Source organism: Cydia fagiglandana, chromosome Z (genome assembly GCF_963556715.1).
Source record: "Cydia fagiglandana chromosome Z, ilCydFagi1.1, whole genome shotgun sequence".
Taxonomy (NCBI): domain Eukaryota; kingdom Metazoa; phylum Arthropoda; class Insecta; order Lepidoptera; family Tortricidae; genus Cydia; species Cydia fagiglandana.
The window spans coordinates 36,736,559-36,761,859 of record NC_085959.1 but is presented as its reverse complement, the minus strand read 5'-3'; the positions used below and the strand labels follow the sequence as shown (position 1 = coordinate 36,761,859).

Here is a 25,301-nt window from a genome sequence, read left to right as displayed (position 1 = left end):
TCTTAGCTTCAATTTGAGCGAACTTACGAACATTATTATATCGGTGATCACATGGTGCTTTCCGTAGAAAACGGAGCGCCGGCAGCTCGGTCCCGGCCCCTGCCAGGTCTAGCGTGAGTCATCCTTTGCAGTACTTCAGTGAATTGATATAGGGCTTTTATGTCGAGTGTAAGTACTGTTTTTATAGCTATCTGTAGAATGTTCGTTATAAATATTGATGTTTTACTCAATCATTTACTTATGTGCATCTTAAGGTAATTTTAATTTGCTATTAAACATGTCACCTTGTGTCATATGATCACACTCAATTTACTCTTGCCAAGATAACAAAGCTAAATAAACGAGTTATCAGCCGCCATTGTTACGATCTCCGGCAAGGAACAAGTACCTACGCTATTTAATCAGAATAAACACAATTAGTTGTAGCAGTTTGGATAACAATGGAAACTGAAAGCACCTATGAGCTCGGAAGGAGGGTGATCGATATGTTCGTCAGTAAAGGGTTCTCTGATGTTAATGTCCAGTTCGAAACGGGACCCAAGAAAGGTGACGGGATTGCTGGCGAAATATTTCACGCCATCATCAGTGCAGTCAACAAGGATGGAGTACCGCAGGTGCTGGAGACGGTCATCAAGTGCGCCCCCACCAACCTCACCTTTCGCGCGACCATGCCAGTAAGAAACTACTTTCTTAGAGAAACTTTGTATTACAACAAAATCGTACCAATATTCGATAACCTGCAGGATCAATTCGAGTTATGTGTGCCGCAGGAAATGAGATGCGTTCTCCCTAAATGTTATGGATTCAGTGACGACTTCAGACAGGAAATGTTGATCCTCGAAGACCTAACTAAGAAAGGATTCCTAGTCGCGCCTATACAGAGTGTAGACTACGACCATGCTGTGATCATGCTCCAAACTATGGCAAAGCTACATGCTTTATCTTTCATCTACGAACAACGCTATCCGGAAAGATTTAGAGAAATAGCGAACCAAATAAGTGGACACTTGTGTACGCCATTACATGAAGGAGAATTCACTGACAAATGTTTGATCCAGCATGGAGAATATACTATGAAACAATTATTGAATGCCATTACGGACGAATCATTGCGGGAACGATTTGGGTCAACCGCGGGAACAAATTCGTTTAAAAAACATTTTGAACTTTCGAAAGTTGGACAAACTATGGCCATTCTACACGGCGATAACTGGCATAATAACCACATGTTCAAATATAAGGTAAGACGGGTAAGACCATTCATACATTTGTATGGAGCACTGGACATAATAAGACTCACATAAAATCTTGCTTATTCATACTTTGTACAATATTTTGGTTTTTAATCTGATATATACTCTCAATAGGTTCTAGAAGGACAATACAATCAACCTTTTTAGACAACTCGCCCCTGGCATCAAAATTTTAAACAAAGAATCGCTTCACCTCCTTGGCTGCCCCGTCCTAGACCAATCCTTTGAAAATTTCGTTGACTCAAAAATTCAAAATTTTACAGCGACATCACACCGCCTGTCCAAAATTAATCTACATTCAGCCTATTCCATCATTAAGCGTTGTCTTTTCGTTCCAAAATTCACGTATATTCTTCGCGGAACCCATCTTTGGAAACACCCCAATTTGGTCTCAAAATTAGATACATTGGTAGTTGAAACACTCACATCCATCTTCTCTCTCTATCTATCTCTTTTGACGAAAGGTCTTGGACCACCCATTAGGTTTGGCGGCCTGGGCATCCGCAAAATTACTTGTGTAACCTTACCTGCGTTCTTGTCCTCGCATGCACCCAGTGCTCAAAGCCTTATAGGGAAAATATTAGGTCCTTCTATTGGATCTATGGAGGCCGCGAACTGCTCCGAGGCCAAGAACGTCTGGTCTATAACCTGTCCCAACACAGACCTGCCTGAAAACCCCTGCTCGCAGAAGCAGTGGGACGAGCCGCTCTGTCAACTAGTACGGAAAAACCTTTTTTGATACGTCACCTAGTTCGATAGACCGAGCTCGTCTCCTTGCGACTGCAGAGTGGGAGTCAGGTCTGTGGCTGCAGGCGCTACCCTCTCCAAACATTGGGACTTTTCTCGACAACACTACCTTCCGCCTAGCAGCTAGCTTACGTTTAGGGGCATCTACCAATCAGCCACAGCGCTGTCAATGTGGCACCACGGTGGACATTCTTGGCCACCATGGCCTCTCATGTGTTCGAAGCGCTGGCAGGATCCCCCGCCATGCCAGTATAAATGATGTCCTCCGTCGGGCTCTTGTTAGTGCCAAAGTACCTGCAGTCCTCGAGCCCAGCGGTCTGGCCAGGGATGACGGCAAGAGGCCCGACGGAATGACACTGGTGCCTTGGAGCATGGGTCGGCCGCTAGTTTGGGACGCTACCTGCGTTGATACCCTGGCACCGTCCCATGTTCCAAGCACCAAAGATTCTGCTGGCGCTGCGGCTTCCTCAGCCGAAAGCCTCAATCGCCGCAAATATGCCGCTCTGGGAAGCAGCTACATATTTGCGGCGAAAACTTCGAAACTTTGGGGCCGTGGGGGCCAAGTGCGCGTCGACTGTACAAAGACTTGTCGGCGCGCTTAATAGAAGCTTCTGGTGACCAGAGGGCTGGCCACTATTTCGCCCAGCGTATTAGCATCGCTATACAGCGGGGAAATACGGCCAGCCTTCTGGGCACCTTGCCCGTTGACGGCGATCTGGGGCAAATTTTTTACCTATAGTTTTTGTAAGTTTTATTATGTTTGTTAATTTATTTCTTTGGTTCTACATACATAATTAATATTAATGTGCAGTCAGCAGCAGAAGTTGCTAAGCGGGCGAGGTGTTCAAAATTACCTTGACACGCTCTTATTCTCTTAACAATAAAGTCGTGTCAAGATAATTTTGAATACCTGGCCCGCTTTGCAACTTCTGCTGTTGGTTGTACCTAGATGATTAGTAGATCTCCTCGCACAAATCCTTTAGTGATTCACTACCGATATCCATCCTTTCGGCAATGTATATAATGAAACGTTTTCGACAGTGAAAGCCTTGATAGTAATGTTTATTATTTGTTTTAGAACGGCAAGCCAATAGAGGGAATACCAATAGACTTCCAGTGGGCAAGATATGGCTCGATAGCTCACGATTTCATGTATTTATTCCTAACTGATTCCGGGGATTTGCGAAGAAATCATTTCTACCAGCTGGTAGACGTATACCACGCAGAACTGAAAGAATTTCTGTCTCTCTGCGGGTATGACGTTAATAACTTTTGTTCCTACGAACAATTCAAAGAGGAACTGAAAAGTCAGGTGTTGATAAGCATTATCGTATACATTTTTTCTGCACCCTTTTTCAAAGATCCTGCGTTAACTCTCCCTGAAAGGTTGTCGTCCCCTGCAACATACTACACTGTGACTGAAGAATACAAACAAACTGTCAATAACATGGTCACTGTTTGGGCAGATTTGGGATTCTTTTAAACGTTCTTTCGGCTATTATTTTTAATGTTAATAAATATTTGGGGACAACTTTACACAGATCGACCTAGCCCCAAACTTAGCAAAGTTAGTATTACTCGTATACATGGAAAACACAAAATAATGCCCTTACCGGGATTCGAACCCGGGACCATGTTTTGAAACCCCCGCAACGCTCAAGATTCCATTTTTCGAATTCAATTTTGGAATCTTTCGCTTGCTCGGATATCACTATTACACAACCACACACACACGACACGCACGAGCACGAGCACACACACACGAGCACGAGTACGAGCGATTAAACAAACAACTTTGCGCTCTTGTAAAACAAATTACTATTCCAAATTCCGGTGTTCCTTGACGCAGAATCACTTAACACCGTCAGTCAGGCGTCTTACTATAATCTGCTATAATTCTACGTCGATATATAAATGTATCAACTCTTATGTATACTGACATTAATAAACTCACAGTAAGATAGCGATGTAATTCAATAAAGACGAACAAGTTGAAGACTAACAAGTTTGCTTTCATTACACGAACATACGATAATGGTAGATAATGGTGGCTCGATTCGGGAAATGAATTAGAGATTCACTAGATACGATATAGTAAAGATATGTGACGTTCCACGGCAACCGCATAAAGTACCTAGGGTTTCTGCTCGAGAATTCCCGAGGCGAGAAATCTCGAGAAATTTGTCCTAAGTCGAGACGGGAAAAAAATATTCAATGCCTCGAGAACTCGAGAAATAAATCTCTTGTGATAAGTAAAAAGAAAACACGCGTATAACACATGATGTGTCTATAATGTTATGTTATTTAACTACCTAAATAAATGTTTAGGTAGTTAAATAAATATGAACAATGTTTTTATTTACATTTTCAGGTAGGAACCTACTTATAAGTAAGTATACTTACTTAATACATTTATTACCAACCAAATAAAAAACTACCTTGATCCGTCCCCCATCGTTCTAGTTTTAACCGATTTTCATGTTTTGAAACTTTTAAACTATCATGATTCATGACATTCAAGTAGTGTCTTTTTATTGAAAAACGCTTCAAAAAATATTGTAACGAATTATAGAACCATGTAATAAGTGTAATAGCAAATATTACAAAACTAAATTACTATTGATAAATCAAATCATCCCGGTATATTCCTATTAGCAAAATATTACAATTTTAGCAGCTTTATTGTTACGTTGAGTAATTACGAGTAATTAATAGTAAGTAGTAAAACTTCTGTAAGTTTTGTCACATCGAGTTAAATTTATTGACTTGAATATTGCTGCCTTATAAAATACCATATTGTGGTTTGTTTACATTTTGTTGAATACCTAAAGAAATACACTATAGTTTTGTTGTTGTATTTTTGATTATTGAGTGCAACATATGGCAACTAAAAATGCACCATATGTTTGATTATTGATCTCACCTACGATTCCTACGAGTCTGATTTGAAAAAAAGCAAAAAAAAATAAATAACATGGTGTTTTTGGAGCTTTCAAAATTTCTCGAGATACTCGAGAAACTCGAAAAATCTTGGTCGAGAATTCCCGTGCCTCGAGAAATTAAAAAGGTCGAGAAACCAGAAACCCTAAAAGTACCTTTACTCGTGGGACGTCACATATCTTTACTATATCGTATCTAGTTAATCTCTAATTCATTTCCCGAATCGCGCCGCAATTGGGACGAGTGTGTGGAGCCAAATTCACGTTATAACGGTATTCCAACAAACTTATATGGAAACATGTATTATTATGATCTATTCTATGTCAGTAACCAAGCTGTAGGTAGATTCTAAGTGAATGTTTTGATGTAGGCTCTGCCCGTGTCTATGTCCTTGAAGCTACATACGCGCATACCTACCCATCATTGCGAAACATAGATTACACACTAACAGCAATAATTTTATTTAGAAAGCTGTTAGAAAGACATTATGATAAAAAAAATAGCAATACTAGGTACCCGTTCCCAGATACTCGGGCAAGCGCGAAGCCCTGGCATTGACAAATAGCATATTAAATTTTGTAGTAAGTCAGACTCTAGTGAACAAACCGAATGCGGGCGCAATTCGCTGAGCGATCGGAAAAACATAAATATACGAGAACTTACTACTAGGGTTGGCACTATTACCAATAAAAAAAATAAACAAAAATACTTGAACCGTTGAGTTTCAATTAATCGAGACCGAAAATTAATTAACTCACAATGCCCTCGAGAGTGAATTTAATTATTAAGCAAGCCTAATTTAGTATCTCTCTCTTCAGTCGTTCCCTCATTCCTGAGGATCGTGATCACTAGGTTTCACATCCTTGATCAGCTGTCTCCATCGGTCTCGATCCATTGTTGCCCTCACTGCTTGATGGAATTTGCTCGAGGAAATGGGTTCTCTAACTTGGTCAGTCCACCTGGTTGGCGAGCGACCGCGACCTCTCTTGCCTTCCACTCCACCAATCACGACCAGTTTCTCGAGACTCTCAGCACCAAAGCATGCCAGCAACCGATGTCGGCAGATGGTGGACAAACGTGTTTTGATGCCTAGTTGGGAAAGAATAGACGTATTTGTGCGCTTGGCCGTCCACGGTATCCTAAGCATTCGCCTCCAGCACCACATTTCGAATGCGTCGATTCTTTGTCTCTCTCTTGCCAGCATTGTCCATGTCTCTACTCCGTACATGAAGATGGGAAAGACCAAGGCTCTGACCAGGCGGGTTTTCGTATGAAAGCTTATACTACGGTTTTTCCAGATAACCTGAAGGCGCGTCATGGCGTCTTTAGCCATTGCGATTTTTATTTAGTAGCGATAATTTAGTATACTTAACCTAAATTATGGTGTCTGCTATTTATAATGAAACAATTTATGACATTAAAATAATGGAGGCGTACCGAAGCAAAGCGTTTGTTTTTTTTTAATATATTATTTAGAACATCCGACATATATGAGTTGACATAAGGGGTAATACATAAGACATTATTATGTACCCCTTATGTGAACTCATATTACATAAGAATATTTTTAACCATTTTTCGTAATAAGTAATCCCTCATGCTTTACAATTTTCCCTATTGTACAAAAAAATGTACCTAGTCATATTATAAAATTTATAATACACGAGTACTACACGTAGATGTAACTTTCAAGCCCAATCATGAAGGTACCTAAATTACTTTCCACCCGCCCAAAACCTGTCATAACAATCAAACAAAAAAAAATTACACACGAATTCATTTGTGAATTCACTCGCTTTACTTGTGTTTACCTCAAAAACTACAGGGAATAAGATTAGTGTTTGTACTAATCTGAAAGTGACAACCCTATTATTTTACAATATGGACCGACAAAGCCTCTTGAACGCGATAATCGATTCGGCTTTTATTAAACCGTCGGTATACCTACATTTTAGGGGTAGCTGCCGTATTCGAACTTCAAGATTATTCACAAGAGACGACACGTACTAGATCCATTCTCTATACGTTATAGTTTAGATATCAACTAGTTCTCTTTTGCAGCGCTATTCGGGCAACCAATGTCACTTTTACGTTAGATAGAGTAAGATATCTATTAGATGTGAATTGGATCTCTAAGTAATATCCTGTGGAAATCGTTCAAGAGTATCTCCAGAATCGCGCAAATGTCAAATTTGACAGGTTAGATCTTAAACATATCGTTATCGTATCTTGGTGATGTCTAAAAGATATCTAATAGATGTCTATTTCAAAATCCGAATCGGGCCCTAGGTTAGCGTATACCTACATTTTAGGGGTAGCTGCCGTATTCGAACTTCAAGATTATTCACAAGAGACGACACGTACTAGATCCATTCTCTATACGTTATAGTTTAGATATCAACTAGTTCTCTTTTGCAGCGCTATTCGGGCAACCAATGTCACTTTTACGTTAGATAGAGTAAGATATCTATTAGATGTGAATTGGATCTCTAAGTAATATCCTGTGGAAATCGTTCAAGAGTATCTCCAGAATCGCGCAAATGTCAAATTTGACAGGTTAGATCTTAAACATATCGTTATCGTATCTTGGTGATGTCTAAAAGATATCTAATAGATGTCTATTTCAAAATCCGAATCGGGCCCTAGGTTAGCGTATACCTACATCTACCGTGAGTCGTACTGCGGTTTGTACACGGACTGTTGGCATACGAACTGCGAGGATGTGAATTTAGTTCGAGTTGGACCAAGCTAACCCTGCACAGATTTACTGCATAGAAAGCTTGGTTCGCCTGTACCCCCCTCTATATAGTACGCCTTATGCGAGTTATGCGATTACGTCAGACGCCCGGCCGCAACGCACATCCTCCCACTTCTTCAGCCCTCAAATCCAAGACTTTCTCGCACGATATACTTATGCTTTGCGCTTTGTGTGTTTTCTGTAACAGGAGCAATAAATTAAACTGTACAAATTAGGCTGTACTCCTCAAACTGACTAACATTTGTTCAGCAACTTTTGAAAATAACTCATGGTTTGATTTTTATTACACTTTAAAGTTTATTCTAAGACGCAATGTATTGCAAATTTTGTTATGTTAAAAGCGTGACAAGTAACGTCAAACCAAAGTCAAACACACTGATGTCAGCGTACATTGAAGGCAATATTTATTTTGTATGAAAAAGAGGAAGTTTAAAGGATTCATAATTTTTAAAAGTTGCTGAACAAATGTTAGTCAGTTTGAGGAGTACAGCCTTTAGTTTAATTTATTGCTCCTGTTACAGGAAGCACCCTGTATATTGTTTAGTTACTTTTATAGGACTTGTCTTATTATTTTTAACCGACTTCCAAATCTCAAAGAAGGAGGTTATCAATTCGGTTGTATGTTTTTTTTTTTTTTTTTATGTTTGTTACTCCATAACTCCGTCATTACTGGACCGATTTTGAAAATTATTTTTTTGATTGAATGTATATGCATACAGATTGGTCCCGTTTTTGTCAAAAGCCAGTTCTGATGATGGGATCCATGAGGAATCGAGGGAACTCCTCAAATCTTAAAGGCATACACATAGTGATTTTTAGTTTTTTATCAACGAATCAAGCATATACATCCAAAAAAGTGACATTTGATGAAGTGGAACTGCTGTGATCAGAACGGAACTCTTCAACGACGCATAGTTCACGGTTGGCGATTTGTCCTCTTCGTTATGTTTGTTAAGCAAGTTAAATTTTTAAGCCACATTTTTGTCAAGCTCGAGTTCTGATGATGGGATCCATGAGGAATCAAGGGAACTCCTCAAATCTTAAAGGCATGCGTATAGAGATTTTTGTATTTACATCAGAAAATCAAGCATTTTCATTAAAAACTGTTGCATTTGATGAAGTGGTACTGCTGATGATGATCAGAACAGAACTCTTCAACGACGCATAGTTCACGGTTGGCGATTTGTCCTCGTCGTTATGTTTGTTAAGCAAGTTAAGTTTTTAAACCACATTTTTGTCAAGCTCGAGTTCTGATGATGGGATCCATAAGGAATCGAGTCCTCAAATATTAAAGGCATACGTATAGATTTTTTTGTATTTTCATCACAAAATCAAGCATTTACATTAAAAACTGTCGCATTTGATGAAGTGGAACTGCTGATGATGACCAGAACAGAACTCTTCAATGACGCATGGTACACGTTTGGTGATTACGAATTTCGATTTTGACTTGGACTGGGACCGGACTCGGACTCATACCCGGATCCGGTTCAGACCCGGATCCGGTTCGGACCCGGACCTGGACTCGGATCCGGATTCGGACCCGGACTCGGAACCGGCCTCGGACCCGGACTCGGATCCGGACTCGGACCCGGTCTCGGACCCGGACACGGACCCGGACTCTGACCCGGACTCGGATCCGGACTAAGACCCGGACTCGGACCCGGACTCGGACCCGGACCTTGACCCAGAAAACTACTATGATACCTTAACTAAATAAATAACTATGATTACCTACCATAAAATTAATGTAGGTATAAAGTACGATGATGCCAATCTTACTAGCCTCTCCCGCTTAAACCCCCGTACACCGCACGGCATGCGCCATTAAGTGGGTTAGGTTAGGTTTGAACTGCGATCCTCACAGAACCGAACAAGGATTAAGTTAGGTTAGAACTGCGAGCCTTACAGAAACGAAATGCTACTTGAAAAGTGGGTTTGATTAGGTTCGAACTGTGCGATCCGCATAGAACCGAACTGCTATCTGAGGAGTGGGTTAGGTTAGGCTAGAACTACGACCCTCATGGCTCCTCTTCACGATGGGCCAACGCCGGCCACTCCAAGGGACGCATTTATGCGTTAGAGGGAGCAAGTGATAGTGCATGGCTGCGTCCCTTGGAGTGGCCGGCGTTGGCCCATCCTGTAGAGGAGCCATTATACAGAAGCGAAATGCTAGTAAAAAAGTGGGTGGTTTTACCTCCTTTTCTACATAGTGTACCATCTACAATAATCTTTCATCGGCCCCCATGGAAGTCGGTTTTTTTTTCTTAAAAATTATTATTTGTTACTATTGTCGTGAAAATTGTTTGCTCAATGTCAGGTGCTTGGCCTCTTGTTTGTGTATGATAACTTGATATCTAAAAGGGCCCACAGATTATCAGTTCACCGGACGATGTCAACCTGTTAGTTAAACGCAAAAGGTGACAGTTCCGAACAACTGACAAGCTGATATCGTCCGGCCATCTGTAATGTAAGTCGGGCCGACCGTCTGGTAATCTGGGGGTCGCAAGGACCCTGACCGCGTATTTAGTCATATTTTTGCGTATTTTTCTCAAAAAATTGTATCTGGTTCAGTTAACCTCGAATTTCGATCACCACAGACATATGAAAGGAAAGGTTTTAATTTATTTAAATTGAGCCTAGATTATTGAGGAAAATTAGGATTACCATCGTTACCAAACTAACATTAAAAGGACATTTTTTTATTTTTTTTTACAATAAACTAACAGCCATTTTAACTCTCCAACATAAATAAAAAATTAAGCTTTATTAGGATTAGCCTGGTTTCCTCAACATGTTTTCCTTCATCTAAAAGAGACACGTTCTAAGTTAATATAAAGGAAAACACTCTTCATACTGTTCACGTTCTTAATTATCTACCTCTTTTGATATACAGGGTGATTCAGGAGACGTGAGCAGGACTAACACTGCGCATTTCGTAAGTTATAAGCAACTGTTTCGTATCAGTATTAGTGAGGTTAACGTTAATTTTCTAGTCGTGTTGAAAAAAAAAGTTATTAATTTATTTATGACATGCATGGTCACCCTACAATTAGAATACTAAACTACCGATATTCTGTGTCAAATTGAATGTCATCACGGTCTGGTTACTTTTGAAAACTCGTATCTCACTCAAGTTTGACAGTTTATTTTCTTCGTAATCATAATGCTGTCATTACGGTTAAAGAGGTTTTATGTTTATTAATTAGGTCTTGTAGGGTGACCATGATTGTAGAGAATTAAATTTTCCCTCGCCAAAAAGTAAAAAAATAGGAAAAAGTGTGGTTGTTTCACCTAAATACGACTGTGATCGACCAATTATCAGTTACTGAGTGTGCAGGATTAGTCCTGCTCACGTCTCATGAATCACCCTGTATAAGAATGTCCCTGAACCGACCTTCGCGATATACATAGTTGACATTATTTAACATGATAATTTCAAGAAAACGTTATTGGAATATGAATCTTCCTAGCACGTTTGTAAGGTCTATAATGGATTTGAAGATGTAAAGAAAACTTACATATGAATAAGGTATCAGGTGCCACCTCCGGCCGCAGCTAAATAAACCCGAAAACTTTTATGACCCATAACTTTTTACGTTTCCTATTACTGTGGCTAGAGTAAAAGCGCAAATGAAGAAGTGGCTTGGTGTAAAATGATGATAATAATTTTGTCGTTGGCCATATTCTGTCCCCATTATAGTGAGCTGTTAGGGCCGATTTAAACGATATAGCTACAACGAAAGGTTTGTGATTTTGTTGACATAGCCCTCCCCGGGCGATAACTTGTGGTTATAAAAAACCACGAAGCAGAGTGTACTTTAAAACACTTATTTTACTTTTAAATAAATTTACAAGATATTATTGCGAGATTCCTCATGCAAGATATTATTGCAAGTGGCTTTACCAACGAAGGAAAAACATTGTTGTTGCGAAGTAATTTGATTCCTAGAGATATGAGCCTGTCAATATGTAGGTATCTACTGTCCATGTCGGATCCAATTTATATTCCTTTATAGGTGATCCCTTGGTATGATTGAATTCCGATAGACGGACTTGGCAAAGGGAAAAAGTCATGGATGCCTGGCATGCTTGTCCGACCGGATCCAATCTATTCTTAAACATGCACAAAAAGATAATAACGACATAGCCAATCACGTTATTCGAAGGTGCAATATTCCGTGGATGTCACCCAAAAGCATTAAGCAGAAACAATTGATTCATGCAGTTGTATGAGAAATTTTAGTGAGAAGTGCAGTCGGTCATAAAAGCGTGTATCAAAAGTAAAATTGTTGACTTTTGCTTGTACCAAAAGTGAAGTGGTTAAAATCCCTGGTCCGAAAGCCCAGAGCTTCTGAATTTGGAGCGTCTGTCCCTGTGCGAGGCCGAAAGCCAGAGGCGGGAGAGCAGAGTTGTATTCGAACCAAAAGCCAAATGTACGCTACGCTGAAAACTGAGCTCTACATAGAGCCCTAGAGCTTTCCTGTGAGGCTGTGGAGCTTTTCTTGAGACTCAAGCTCGTCTTTTGACCTCCCATGAAGGGTCATAGGAGGTCAAAAGACGAGCTTGAGTCTCAAGAACTTATTAATAGGCTTATGAATTTCGCTTCAGGCCGGGACCACAAAATATATAATAAAACAAGATTCAGTTTCGATAATTTCACTCATTATTATGCCGCGTCGGCCCCCGTAAGCTCATAAGTCGCTCGCTACAAATAACATCTCGCAAATTAGAATTCGGAAGATGGCGGTTTCTGAAAGTGGTAACTTTATATTTTCCTGTTGGAAATTTCGTATCCGGCTGCCGGAGATTTCTTAAAATATTGGGAAGATCGTATCCTACAAGAATTATGTATATCTCATCTGTTTACTTTTCACCCGACTACGTCAAAGCCAAAATGAAGAATTATATGCGTGTGATCTTATTTCTTGCGTTCCCCCATCATTTCGTAATTTATGTATATAATCATACGTATGAGATTTTAATTATAAATGAGGTTAGAGGTTTTCGTCTACATATAAAATAAGATATTTAATACTTTCTCGTTACAATCTACTACTTATTAACCAAGCCGTGCTCGAAATTAAGGCTGCGTTTCGACCAGCTATGGACCCGTATTCTGATTGTATGTAATAACTAGCTGTTGCCCGCGACTTCGTCCGCGTGGAATCTTATCTTCAACATTTTACATCTTTAGTACCTATAATTTTCATATCCAAGCAATGTTGAAATTAAGTACTTTTCTTTTTTAGCAAGTTGTATGAAGTTTTAAGTCAAGTGGATTTTGATGTTGGTTGCTGAAATTACTTTTCTTGTATTCTCATAATAGGTACCTATGCCCTTATACAAAGATTCAAGTTCCGCATTCCGCACTCACAAAATATCTGATCTCCATACAAACTTTCAACCTCTTTCTCACCACCTTGGGGGATGATTTTCAAAAACGTTGCAATTACTTTTTTTTGTAATCGGCTATTATGTCTTTCTAAGAATTTTCAAAGCATTTGTAATGGATTCAAACTTTGAACCCCATTTTAACCCTGTTAGGGGATGAATTTTACGAATCGCTGAAATCACTTTTATTGTCTTCTAATAGTATCCCCAAATACAAAGATTCAAGTCCCGCGCTCGAAAAAATGTTTGATAGCCATACAAACTTTCAACCCCTTTTTCACCACCTTAGGGGATGAATTTTCAAAAACGCTGAAATAAGTTTTCTTGTATTTTAATTTAAGACGCTTTAACAAAGTTTCAAGTTCCTTGCTTAAAATAAAATTTGCACCCGCAGACGAACTTCCATCCCCTTTTTAACCCCCTTAGGGGTTGATATTCCAAAAACGTTGCAATCACTCTTTTTTGTAATCGGCTATTATGCCTTTCTAAGAAGTTTCAAAACCATTTGTAATGGATTCAAACTTTCAACCCCTTTTTAACCGTTAGGGAATGAATTTTACAAAACGCTGAAATTCGTTTTCCTGTCTTCTAATAATATCCCTAAATACAAAGATTCAAGTCCCACACTCGAAAAAATGTTTGATATCCATACAAACTTTCAACCACTTTTTCACCACCTTGGGGGATGAATTTTCTAAAACGCTGAAATTAGTTTTCTTGTATTTGAATTTGATACTTTTTTACAAAGTTTCAAGTTCCTAACTTAAAATAAAATTTGCACCCGAAGACGAACTTTCATCCCCTTTTTAACCCCCTTAGGGGTTGAATTTTCAAAAACGCTGAAATTGGTTTTCTTGTATTTTAATAATATATCTTTTAACGAAGTTTCAAATTCGTAGCTCAAAAGAAAACTTTAACCCCATACAAACTTTCATCCCCTTTTAAACCCTGTTAGGGGATGAATTTTACAAAACGCTGAAATTACTTTTATTGTCTTCTAATAATATCCCCAAATACAAAGATTAAAGTCCCGCGCTCGAAAAATTTTTTGATATCCATACAAACTTTCAACCCCTTTTTCACCACCTTGGGGGATGAATTTTCTAAAACGCTGAAATTAGTTTTCTTGTATTTGAATTTGATACTTTTTTACAAAGTTTCAAGTTCCTAACTTAAAATAAAATTTGCACCCGAAGACGAACTTTCATCCCCTTTTTAACCCCCTTAGGGGTTGAATTTTCAAAAACGCTGAAATTGGTTTTCTTGTATTTTAATAATATATCTTTTAACGAAGTTTCAAATTCGTAGCTCAAAAGGTAACTTTAACCCCATACAAACTTTCATCCCCTTTTTAACCCTGTTAGGGGATGAATTTTACAAAACGCTGAAATTACTTTTATTGTCTTCTAATAATATCCCAAAATACAAAGATTCAAGTCCCGCGCTCGAAAAATTTTTTGATATCCATACAAACTTTCAACCCCTTTTTCACCACCTTGGGGGATGAATTTTCTAAAACGCTGAAATTAGTTTTCTTGTATTTGAATTTGATACTTTTTTACAAAGTTTCAAGTTCCTAACTTAAAATAAAATTTGCACCCGAAGACGAACTTTCATCCCCTTTTTAACCCCCTTAGGGGTTGAATTTCCAAAAACGTTGCAATCACTTTTTTTGTAATCGGCTATTATGCGTTTCTACGAAGTTTCAAAGTATTTGTAATGGATTAAAATTTTCAACCCCTTTTTAACCCTGTTAGGGGATGAATTCTACAAAACGCTGAAATTACTTTTCCTGTCTTCTCATAATATCCCTAAATACAAAGATTCAAGTCCACCACTAGAATTTTTTTTTTGATATCCATACAAACTTTCAACCCCTTTTTCACCACCTTAAGGGATGAATTTTCAAAAACGCTGAAATTAGTTTTCTTGTATTTTAATAATATATTTTTTTACGAAGTTTCAAATTCCTAGCTTAAAAGAAAACTTTAACCCCATACAAACTTTCATCCCCTTTTTAACCCCCTTAGGGGTTGAATTTCTCAAAATCGCTTCTTATCTCTTGTACACTTTATAAATGCAATCGGGTGTGCAAATTTCAACTTTCTGGCTTTTGTAGTTTCGGCTCTGCGTTGATGAATCAGTCAGTCAGTCCGTCAGGACACTTGCATTTATATATATAGATAGATATAAAGATGTTTCTGGTTGTTGAAATGTCACTTTTGTCGCTGACAGATCGCTTGAGTATGTAACAAATACAGAACAGAAACCTGTTATTACAACCAGAATACTCTTCACTGATAAAAGTGATACATATTATACTCGTACCTCGTAGCGCTACGCTGTAGCCCGTAGCAGAATCCCACCTAATCGCTGAAGGCGTAGAGGCGTATCCATAATGTGAATGTGTGATGTGTTACTTACGTTACTCTAATTAAGAATTCCAATATTATTTTTATATCAGTGCGTCACGGTTGTATTATGAATAATAGTTAGAAATAAGTATAATACCTAGTACAAATTCAAAATGATGGGGTCAACTCGGTTATATCGCTCCGTGAGAAACATAGTGTCACTATACAAAATTAAGAACCATTCGAATAGTAATGTTATTCCATTTTTGAAAAGTTAAATTTTCAGGCACAAACCATTTTGTATAGTGACACTATGTTTTTCAAGGTTTGTTTTTCTACCACTCAACATTAAGTATTTAAATTGGCTGTTTTGAAATGACCAATACGACCCGCTGAACGTGCCTCATGCGTGAGATTTATAATGTTTGTATTATTTTAGTATTAAATGTGTTACAATATATGCTATACCATGCTAGTTTCGAAGTTCATACTTATCTATGGGTCACTATTTCATTTCATTACCCTACCCTCCCCTAATCCAGCTGTGTGTCCTTAATAGAGGTGTCCGAAGTTCTAAGGCTAATAGGGATCAGATTGATTGAATTGAATGGCTTTACTGAAAGAGACCAAAAGATTACCGACACGGTGTCCTAATAGGTTTTAGTCTATATTGACGATGCCTTAAGCTGGTCTGACTGACGTTCAGTTGGTAGAGTTAGACCAAGAAAAGTCTGCAGCAATTTTGATAGCCTACCGCACCACATCGTTATTTTAAACGTCAAACTTCTTTGAAATTTTGACGTATAAATAATAGGTACGTAGGTCACTCGATAAGTTTTGAGATACAGAAAAACTATGCCAGTCTTGATCCGATAGGGCAGAAATCGCAACTTCATCAGTTTGTTAGAGCAAACGCGGGATCTAACGACAACAGAGCTTCCTCACTCCAAGATATTGATGTAGGATTATATTAACGCCCCCCGAATTGACCGCTAGGATCTTCTCTATGTCCTTGTATGTTATTCGTGGATCTTCTCGCACCAACATTTCAGTAGTCCACACGTTTTCTGTAGTTACTGCTGTTTGCGGGCGACCACTTCGGTGGTCATCTTCGAGGCTGGTTTTACCCCTTTCAAATTCGTTGAACCATCTAAAAACTGTTGCCCGTGAAGGAGCAGATTCTCCTAACGCTGACTGCAAACGTTGCAAACACAATTGTTCAGATAAACCAAATTTAAAATCATAAAATATCATAGCACGCAAATGTTCGCGGTTAAGCTCCATCGTTTCAAAGAAAAAACTTTTTTAAATTGGAGCGAATCGGCAACTTGTGTTCTATTTTTAAATAAATTTGCTTTTTAAAAACATATAATTCAGGTGCGTTCCATTTTCGAATTTCGAGCATCTCAAAACTTATCGAGTGACCTACGTACTTGCACTGCGTGGGCTATAAAAATCGCTGCAGACTTGGCCTAACTCAATTTACTGTAATTTCCTATATAATGGTAACATTCCATTTCTAACCGCAGCTGCACTACCGGTACTGAAAGCGTCGCTGTCATTGTCAATTTCCATATTAAAATGAACACTAATGCAGCTGTCGTTGGAAATGTACTGTCACCTTAAAATTAAGCCGACCACTGACTAACAGTCCGCCGGACGGTATCGGCCTGTCAGTTAGAACAAAAATTTGACAGTTCCGAACAACTGACCGGCCGATATCGTCCGGCGGACTGTTAGTCAGTGGTCGGCTTTTGTCATTATAACGTCGCCGTGTTACTACCGTGATTAGGACGAAGAATCCATCAAAAATATCAAGGAAATTAACAGTGACAGCGCCAAAGTCAAGGCCGCAGTAGAAATACCGCTGCAGTCGTCATCTGAGTGGCTACCGCAAAAACAGAATTTCGCAAATTGCGGGGATTTTTCTCTGTCACTCTAATTACGCCTTCATTGGAGTAAAAGGGAAAGATCCCCGCAATTTGCGAATTTCGGTTTTCGCGGTAGCCGCTCTGGACTGAATCTATAGCACTGTCGACACTGTCGTACCAAATTATAATCACGAGTTTTCTAAGAAAGTATCAGAAACTTTCACATCGATACGACTATAAATTATGAAAATGTTTTCATTTTATTTTTAAAGACAAACTTGTTAATAACTGACACATACCTACATGTGATAGATACCTACCATGACTACCTACAATGCAACCTTTAAAAATTCTTATTAATTGGCGATTGTTTTCAGTGTTTCAAAACAAAAAGGGACCTAGGTGAGTCTAGTTTGCCAGTGCTTGGTATACTCCCTCCAACGAGGAGTATACTTATTTAGTTATTGATCCTAACGATGGTTCTTCCGGGCTTATAATTGCAATATCGCGTAGAAATGCATTTCTTCTTCTCTCAATGTACCTACGATTGCGATCTTCGCTGCCCCCAGGGTAAACAAAAGAATTGTTAACGTTTTTTGCACGTTATGTTTTTCCACCATTCATAAATTATGAATGGTGGAAAAACATAATAAATTATGTAAAAAATATTATTATGAATCATAATAATATTTTTTACATAATTTATTATGTTTTTCTACCATTCATAATAATATTTTTTTACATAATTTATTATGATTTATATCGGACATACTCGACCGTAAGGGAATAATAAATATAATTATACTGGACAGCAATTATAATCCTCGTTGAGAAGAACCCGAGAGAATCATTGTTGAAATCGCCAATGAAATGTGCCATTTGGTCTGAAAAGCTTTCGCAAATACACTTTATGGCTCCTCTACACTATGGGCCAACGCCGGCCACTCCAAGGGACGCAGCCATGCGGTAGAATGAGATAGTAATATCACTTGCTCCCTCTAACGCATAAATGCGTCCCTTGGAGTGGCCGGCGTTGGCCCATCGTGTAAAGGAGCCATGAAAAGCTATCGCAAACACACTTTAGCACTTTTGTTAAAAGTTTACCCCGTTTTCCTAGTTGTAATATGTTATGCTAAAAGTTACATAATATTTCTACAAACAGGGGTACCAGAATGCCATTCTAATCGTCAAAGTGACAAGTGTGACATGGCTAAGGAAAATGAAAATTGTTAAGCCCAGTCACGCGTGTCACTTCGACGGCAAAAATTTTCCTAGTCCTGACTTGAGAAAGCGAAAGAAGTTGACGTGACTACGATTTAGTGGCAATTTACTTTGTACTACTTACTGCTTTTGTGATAAATAGTGATGCCACAGAACTGTGAGAAACGAAAAGGTCTAAAAGTCTCGTTCTATCACTTTCTCGAGTTTAATTCTGCTTTTTTTTAATTGTCGCCTTTGCCGTCGGTATGTCGCGTCATGTAGTCACTTTGTTACTTCAACTAGGACAATAATGGTTTAACAACGAGCACTGCTTGCATGACCATATTAAGTAATAGATAACTATTGCACGTCTAGCACATGAATTGAGTTCCGTAGGTACATCAAGAGCGACTTGTTTTTGAATAAGGAATCGACAGTATCGACACCCAAAATACGGTTGGTTTTCTCTGCACGTTTGATTTGATGTCACATTTTACCTACACGTATGTTATTTGTGCTAGTTTATCATACGAAATACGTACATAGGTACAAGTCACTCTACCACCAGCCTTCATCTGATCTAACATGGAGCATCAACTGTCCGGCCTCGGACTATCATGAAAGTGTTAGGTACGTCAAGGTGCTGTGAACTATGGGATATGTGCATTATATACGAGTATATGCAATATACTGTATTTACCGAAGTAAATCATATGATATAATTTATTACTCGTGGTATCATTTTTGACCTCTAGTCAGACTTCTATACATTTCTGTATATATTTCTAATATTTTTCAAACTCGAGGAGTAGGATGACAGCTGGTATCATTTCCGTATAATTTACAACTCATCCTACCCTTCGAGTTTGAAAAATATTAGCGGATCGGTCACTAGTAGTTCGTTGGTTGGACCTAATATTTAAACTAACAAATACTTGTTTAAACCTAGGACGACGAAGGACTATGTAGTATATTCGGCCGTGCGCATGTCGGATGATCTGCTAGCAATTCGGATGTCTCTCTAATAGGCCTCCCCGCATTGCTCTATTTATAGTACAACACAATAGTGTTATAAATAGAACGTTGCGGCAACTGCCAGTTACTGGCACAGACGTGTTATACCTATCGATGACGCAGATTAATCAACATCGCACCTATATGCGACACGTCACGCGTACTTCACTCAGAAAAAACGCAAACTTACTACCTATTCTTATTAAATATGTACTAAATACACCTTCTTGTTCTTGATGTTATTCTGGGCGCCCGTTAATATTTTCTTAAAGCTGTTATATACCTACTGTACCTACCTATAGCCCTTTTAAGATTATCTATAGCTGTAGTGTTAGTGGCTGAATATGTCTTTGGTTGGTCTAGGTATTGGTAGGTATTGGTAGGTGTAGGCCTTGGTTGCCTGATAATAAATTATATTTAATTTTATTAAAAAAATATACAATAAAAAAACTATATACATCTACTTATACGTATCTTTTCAAAAACTTGTAGGTATTCAAGGTAGGTAGGAGGTAGGAGAAAAACGAAGAAAAGGTGGATGGACTGTGTGAGAGATGATATGAAATGAATGCAAGTGAATGATGAAATGACGGGCGACAGAGAGGTGTGGAAGAGAAAGACATGCTGCGCCGACCCCAAGCGAATGGGACAAGGGCAAGAGAATGATGATGATTCTAGGTAGGAGACCGAGCTTTTCTCGGAAAACATATAAAAACTATTAAAATGCGCGTTTGCCCAAATGCCCAGATATACGAGTAAGACCTCTAGATCCTATACTCCTATATAGCAAATCCCCGAAAACTCCTATATAGCAAATGTCATCGAAATCGTTATAGCCGTTTCCGAGATCCCCGAAATAAATAATATAAATACCTAAACAAGAATTGCTCGTTTAAAGGTATTATCTAGATTAGATTAGGTACTTAGTCTTTGTGTTAGTTCACTTTCCACTACATACACGAACTTGCTTAGTGGGTAGGTATTAAACACCCGAAATAATTTCGATGATAAATTAATAAATACCTACATGACATACATGAGAATTATACTATTAGTTTTTCTGTTGAAATAATAGCCACCAGAATTTGTTTTATTCCATTAGACTAAATTGTTAGTAGTACCTAGTCACCTGCAGTAATAATTTAATCTTCGAAGGCCGCAAAAATATGTGACACACCCTTATGGCATATATCATATCACTTTCCACTACATACACGAACTTGCTTAGTGGGTAGGTATTAAACACCCGAAATAATTTCGATGATAAATTAATAAATACCTACATGACATACATGAGAATTATACTATTAGTTTTTCTGTTGAAATAATAGCCACCAGAATTTGTTTTATTCCATTAGACTAAATTGTTAGTAGTAGTCACCTGCAGTAATAATTTAATCTTCGAAGGCCGCAAAAATATGTGACACACCCTTACGCAGCGTCTTACGTAGGCGACGAACGCGCGGCGGCGGCGCGGCGCGGCGGCGGCGCGACGCGGCGCGGCGAGGAAGAAACAAAACGTTGATACGTATAGGTGTGTCCTACTCACACTTCGCGAAGCGGCGCGGCGCGGCGCGGTGCGGCGAACGCGCGGCGAACACGCGGCGAGGCGCGGCGCGGTGAGGAAGAAACAAAACGTTGATACGTATAGGTTTGTCCTACTCCCACAGCGAAGCGGCGCGGCGCGGCGGCCTTGTCCGACTAGGGAGACACTCCCGAGTCCGACCGCCTTGGCCGCACGCAGACACGGTGTATTAGAAAATTCGTATTTAAATTATGAGTAAACTATGTCTTTTTATGCAAGTACGTGCAGCGTTCTTCGTTGTCTGAAATTTTGGTTTACTGGCATTTTGATTTGGCACCGCCTTCAAAAACTATGGTTATTTAATTAATTTGCTTATTATTAGGTATTAATTCCGTTTTGGCAAAAATTGGCTTTACGACGGGATAGGATCGTAAGTGCCATAGACGCTACTGGAGTTACGTCTTTTATACCAATTTCCGCGAATTTGAATATTTTTTAGTTTTGTGCCTATTGATTACAGGAAAACCTATAAAGAAATCAAACGGGAGTCGACTAATCAAATCAAAGCCGGTAATTCTATATACGCCACGCCTCTAGCCGCGTCATATTCGCGTCTAAAAATCAAATAGATTGATCGCGCCAGATCCGCGCCGCGCCGCGCCGCCGCCGCGCCGCGCCGCCATCGCGTCAAAATCGCTCACCTAGGACACTTCCATATGCAACAACGGTTTGTTTTTTTCGTGCCGCCTCTCGCCGCGCCGCCGCCGCGCCGCGCCGCGCCGCCCGACATTCGCGTGCAAATCGCGCCGCGCCGCGTTCGCAACGAGATCGCTTACGTAGGACACTTCTATGTGCATCAAAGGATTGATTTAGCCGCGCCGCGCCGCGCCGCGCCGCGCCGCGTTCGCGCGTTCGTCGCCTACGTAAGACGCTGCGTTATGGCATATATGAGAATTATACTACAACCGAGATCGTGTCAGATATATTTGCGACCTTCGTTGTGTAACTTATTATTGCAGGTGACTGTACACCTTAAATGGTTAACTTATAGGTATCGGCGGCCGATCGTAATATCAGACAGATCGTAATGTTCCTGTGTAATATTTTGACTTGACGATAGTCACATTAAACTAATATATAGGAAGGATAGGTTCGTTGCTTAGGTTGCTTCAGATGCCCGAAGGGCAAACTGCCCAGAAATAGGAGCCCCGCGTAGCGAGGCTCCGTCGACTCGGAGAACGAGTCAAAGGTTTTTACGTTTCACGATTTGCCTAGGAATTTCACGACATACCTGATCTTACGATCGGCCGCCGACATAGGTACAACAATGTGAATGTTTTTATACTTTTAACAGCATGCTGGCTTCTCCTGTAAATCCCATTATTCCTGACACCAGCGTCAGTATTAGATTAGGTACGTACTCGTAACGAACGAGCCCGATGGTCGTATAAGTAGGCACAATAGTTAGCAGCCCGTGTTCAGTGTTCCACGCCAGTGGACCCCCAGCTCCCACCGCGATAGGTGTCGCTATCCCCGGGTTTACATTATTTTCTTGCTTACGTAAGCGGGCGAGGATTTAAAGTGATTGTGCTGTTTTTTGTGTCGCCAGAGAACGGTAACGGTCATGATTTGAATTTGCGCTAACGCTTTATTACACTTTACGCTAACGCTTTAAATTCTGGTTTTAAAATGCTTTTTAGTTAATTAGATGCCAAATCTAATCTTAAAATATTGGGTAAAGTCAGCAGCTTAAGTTGCTAAGGGGGTGATCTTTATTGGTGTGATAATAAGAGCGAGTATAGAACATTTTAGACACTTGGCCTCCTTAGCCACTTTTGCTGTCTGTACCTATACCTATTTGCGAATGCGGGAGTATCAATTTTAAAACAAATAAAAACAATATTATTTAAATTAAATTTATTAACATTAAATCACAAAAATGATTATTGTAAATTGATTAAAGCACAAACTGATTTTAAATAGGTAACTATAGTGCACTAGAGAAAAATAACATACATTAAAATATGAAGTCCAATTGATTTCGTTTGTATGTCTTGTTTATTAGGCTATTGGGCTAAAATGTATATTAGGATTTTTATAACCTACACTAGAATAGTTGTTATTATGCTTAATACTTATATGTATGTGTACAGTTACACTTAGATACAACCAAGTTAAAAATACATAGTTTTGAAATGGTAAAGTTTTAAATACACAACATAAAAATGCTTAAAACTGCATGAAACAGTTGTTGTAAGATAAAAAAAAATTATCAACACAATTATGTTAACGAACAAGTCTTGAAAGTATTCCTTATTTGTACCTAGTCATTACTATGTCATCTTTTAAAAGGTATTGTAAATACTATACAGAAAAAATAAATTACAGTTTATGATTCCTTCTTGAAAAATCAGAATATATAAGCATGTTATAATGCTAGTCAGCGTAATTTTGGCATAATGTCCTATAAATTATAAATCTAACACCATTTATTATTAAGTGTTTGTCTAGATTTCTCTGGTGTACTGGATGTTGACTGGACAGTACTGGAATCCAATGGTATCCGAACTGGGGTCAATTTTTCTGTCGGTAAGTGCTTTACAACACAGTCTGTGCAGTAATCTGTGCCTGCATTGTCAGTCCACCGTGCACCCAGGAAACCTTTAGCCTGGCAGCCAACACACATAGTATTCTTCTGGTACACAGGTGCAGTTTCATCCAGTGCCCTCTGTTGTTTAGCCGCCCGTAACAACTCCACTATGTGTTTGTTGCCAACTTTTGTCTCAGTGGCTGTGGCCGAAGTTGCTGTGTATGGAGTCTCAGCAACATCATACATATCTTCCATTTTCACAGGTACATGCAGCTGAGGGAAGAAATTTGATTTCTTGTAAAGAATTGACTTGCATTTATCCCGCCCCACACCTTTGGGTGTCCGTCCCGGTATGGGCAAGCCGGCTTTAGCTAATTTTGCAAAATACTTTTGCACTCTACTCATTACTTGGATAGGGGTACGAGTTCTAAGTGCTTTGGCAATCTTTTTGTACCGCCTTGCTTCTATTGGTTCTTCAGGGTAAATTTCTAAAAGTTCTTCCAATCTTTTTTGTTCCTCACACGACCAAAGCTGATTGAAAGTCTCCGGCTTGCTGTCAGTGTATTTTCGCCCACGCACTTTCAATCCAGCTTCTGAAATATCTGGTTTAATGTCTCTATTAAATTCATCAATATCATGAGCATTGTCTACTTCGTATTGGTCCCAGTCTATTGTAGGTATCTCTCTGATGTGATGCCGAGGCGGAAACTGAATTGTGCCAGCCTGTAGCTTTTGAACAAACTCCAATGGTTCCTCCAGCGCCTTGTTTCGTGCTTCAGTCAACTCCTCTATGTCTTTTAAAGCGGCAACTCTTTGGGATTCAAGCACAACAATATATTTCAACAAATCATTGTAGTCCTTATTTCCACGCAGCGCGAGATGGTCTGTCTCAAATGCAAATTCACCATTCGTCTCCGGGTTTTCGATACCGTCCATAGCTCTGCAAATAAACACGAGCAATTGTTTTAGACGCTGCCAAGAACATGAACACGAAATCCATTATATCGTTGCCAAGTAGTCCAAAACGTTTAAGTGTTAAAATAAAAAAGAAACTAAACAGTGTAAAACATAAAAAGTGCAAACCGGAGTTCAGAAGCAGCTCCCTCGAAGGGTGGACTAGCGGGTGAGTAGAAACTTTGGCACGTTGATAAGGATTTTCTAGTTTTGCACGTTATTTTAATAGACCTATATTATTATTTGCGGCAACTTTTGTTCCCTTTTTAATATTAATTCTGTTGAGCTTCATATCATATCACACTATTGACACTATAATGACACTATCTGTCACTGTCATCTGTCAACATTCTCAGAAACAACTAACATGATGTAACACTAAACTTTACTTCCGTCTTTAACAACCCGCGTAAGATAGATAATGCGAATGTAATAGCTGCATTACAATATTACTGCCTTAACGATTATTTATAGTAGAGTGGATCTATTATACTTTAATATAAGTGGGAAAACAGCAGAGGAAAATCGATAAGTTTAGTAACTTAGATAGTTTCTGAACGTAACCTGTTTTTAAGAAAGGCGCCATCTACCAACTTCTAATAAAACTTGTTCGCTATATGATAGAGCTTGCAAGGTAAAGTTACTGTTGAGCTCCGTGATGCGCCAAACAGTAGTGTTGTTCAAACAGATTAATAGATGGC

The 25,301-nt window shown here is 39.1% G+C and overlaps 2 protein-coding genes across 2 annotated transcripts; one reads left to right on the top strand and one right to left on the bottom strand.

Annotated features, from left to right (window-relative positions):
- The first annotated feature begins 371 nt into the window (after positions 1–371).
- Positions 372–3,525, top strand: LOC134678603 (uncharacterized). Its single transcript, XM_063537232.1, has 2 exons — positions 372–1,241; positions 3,079–3,525. Exons 1-2 carry the CDS (start codon positions 441–443, stop codon positions 3,481–3,483), a joined length of 1,206 nt encoding a protein of 401 aa, XP_063393302.1. The 5' UTR covers positions 372–440; the 3' UTR covers positions 3,484–3,525.
- A 19,435-nt stretch (positions 3,526–22,960) lies between these two features.
- On the bottom strand, positions 22,961–24,898 carry LOC134678384 (ZZ-type zinc finger-containing protein 3). Its single transcript, XM_063536937.1, has 2 exons — positions 24,730–24,898; positions 22,961–24,586 (listed from the first exon to the last, which is right to left on the bottom strand). Exon 2 carries the CDS (start codon positions 24,580–24,582, stop codon positions 23,536–23,538), a length of 1,047 nt encoding a protein of 348 aa, XP_063393007.1. The 5' UTR covers positions 24,583–24,586; positions 24,730–24,898; the 3' UTR covers positions 22,961–23,535.
- Positions 24,899–25,301: the final 403 nt, after the last annotated feature.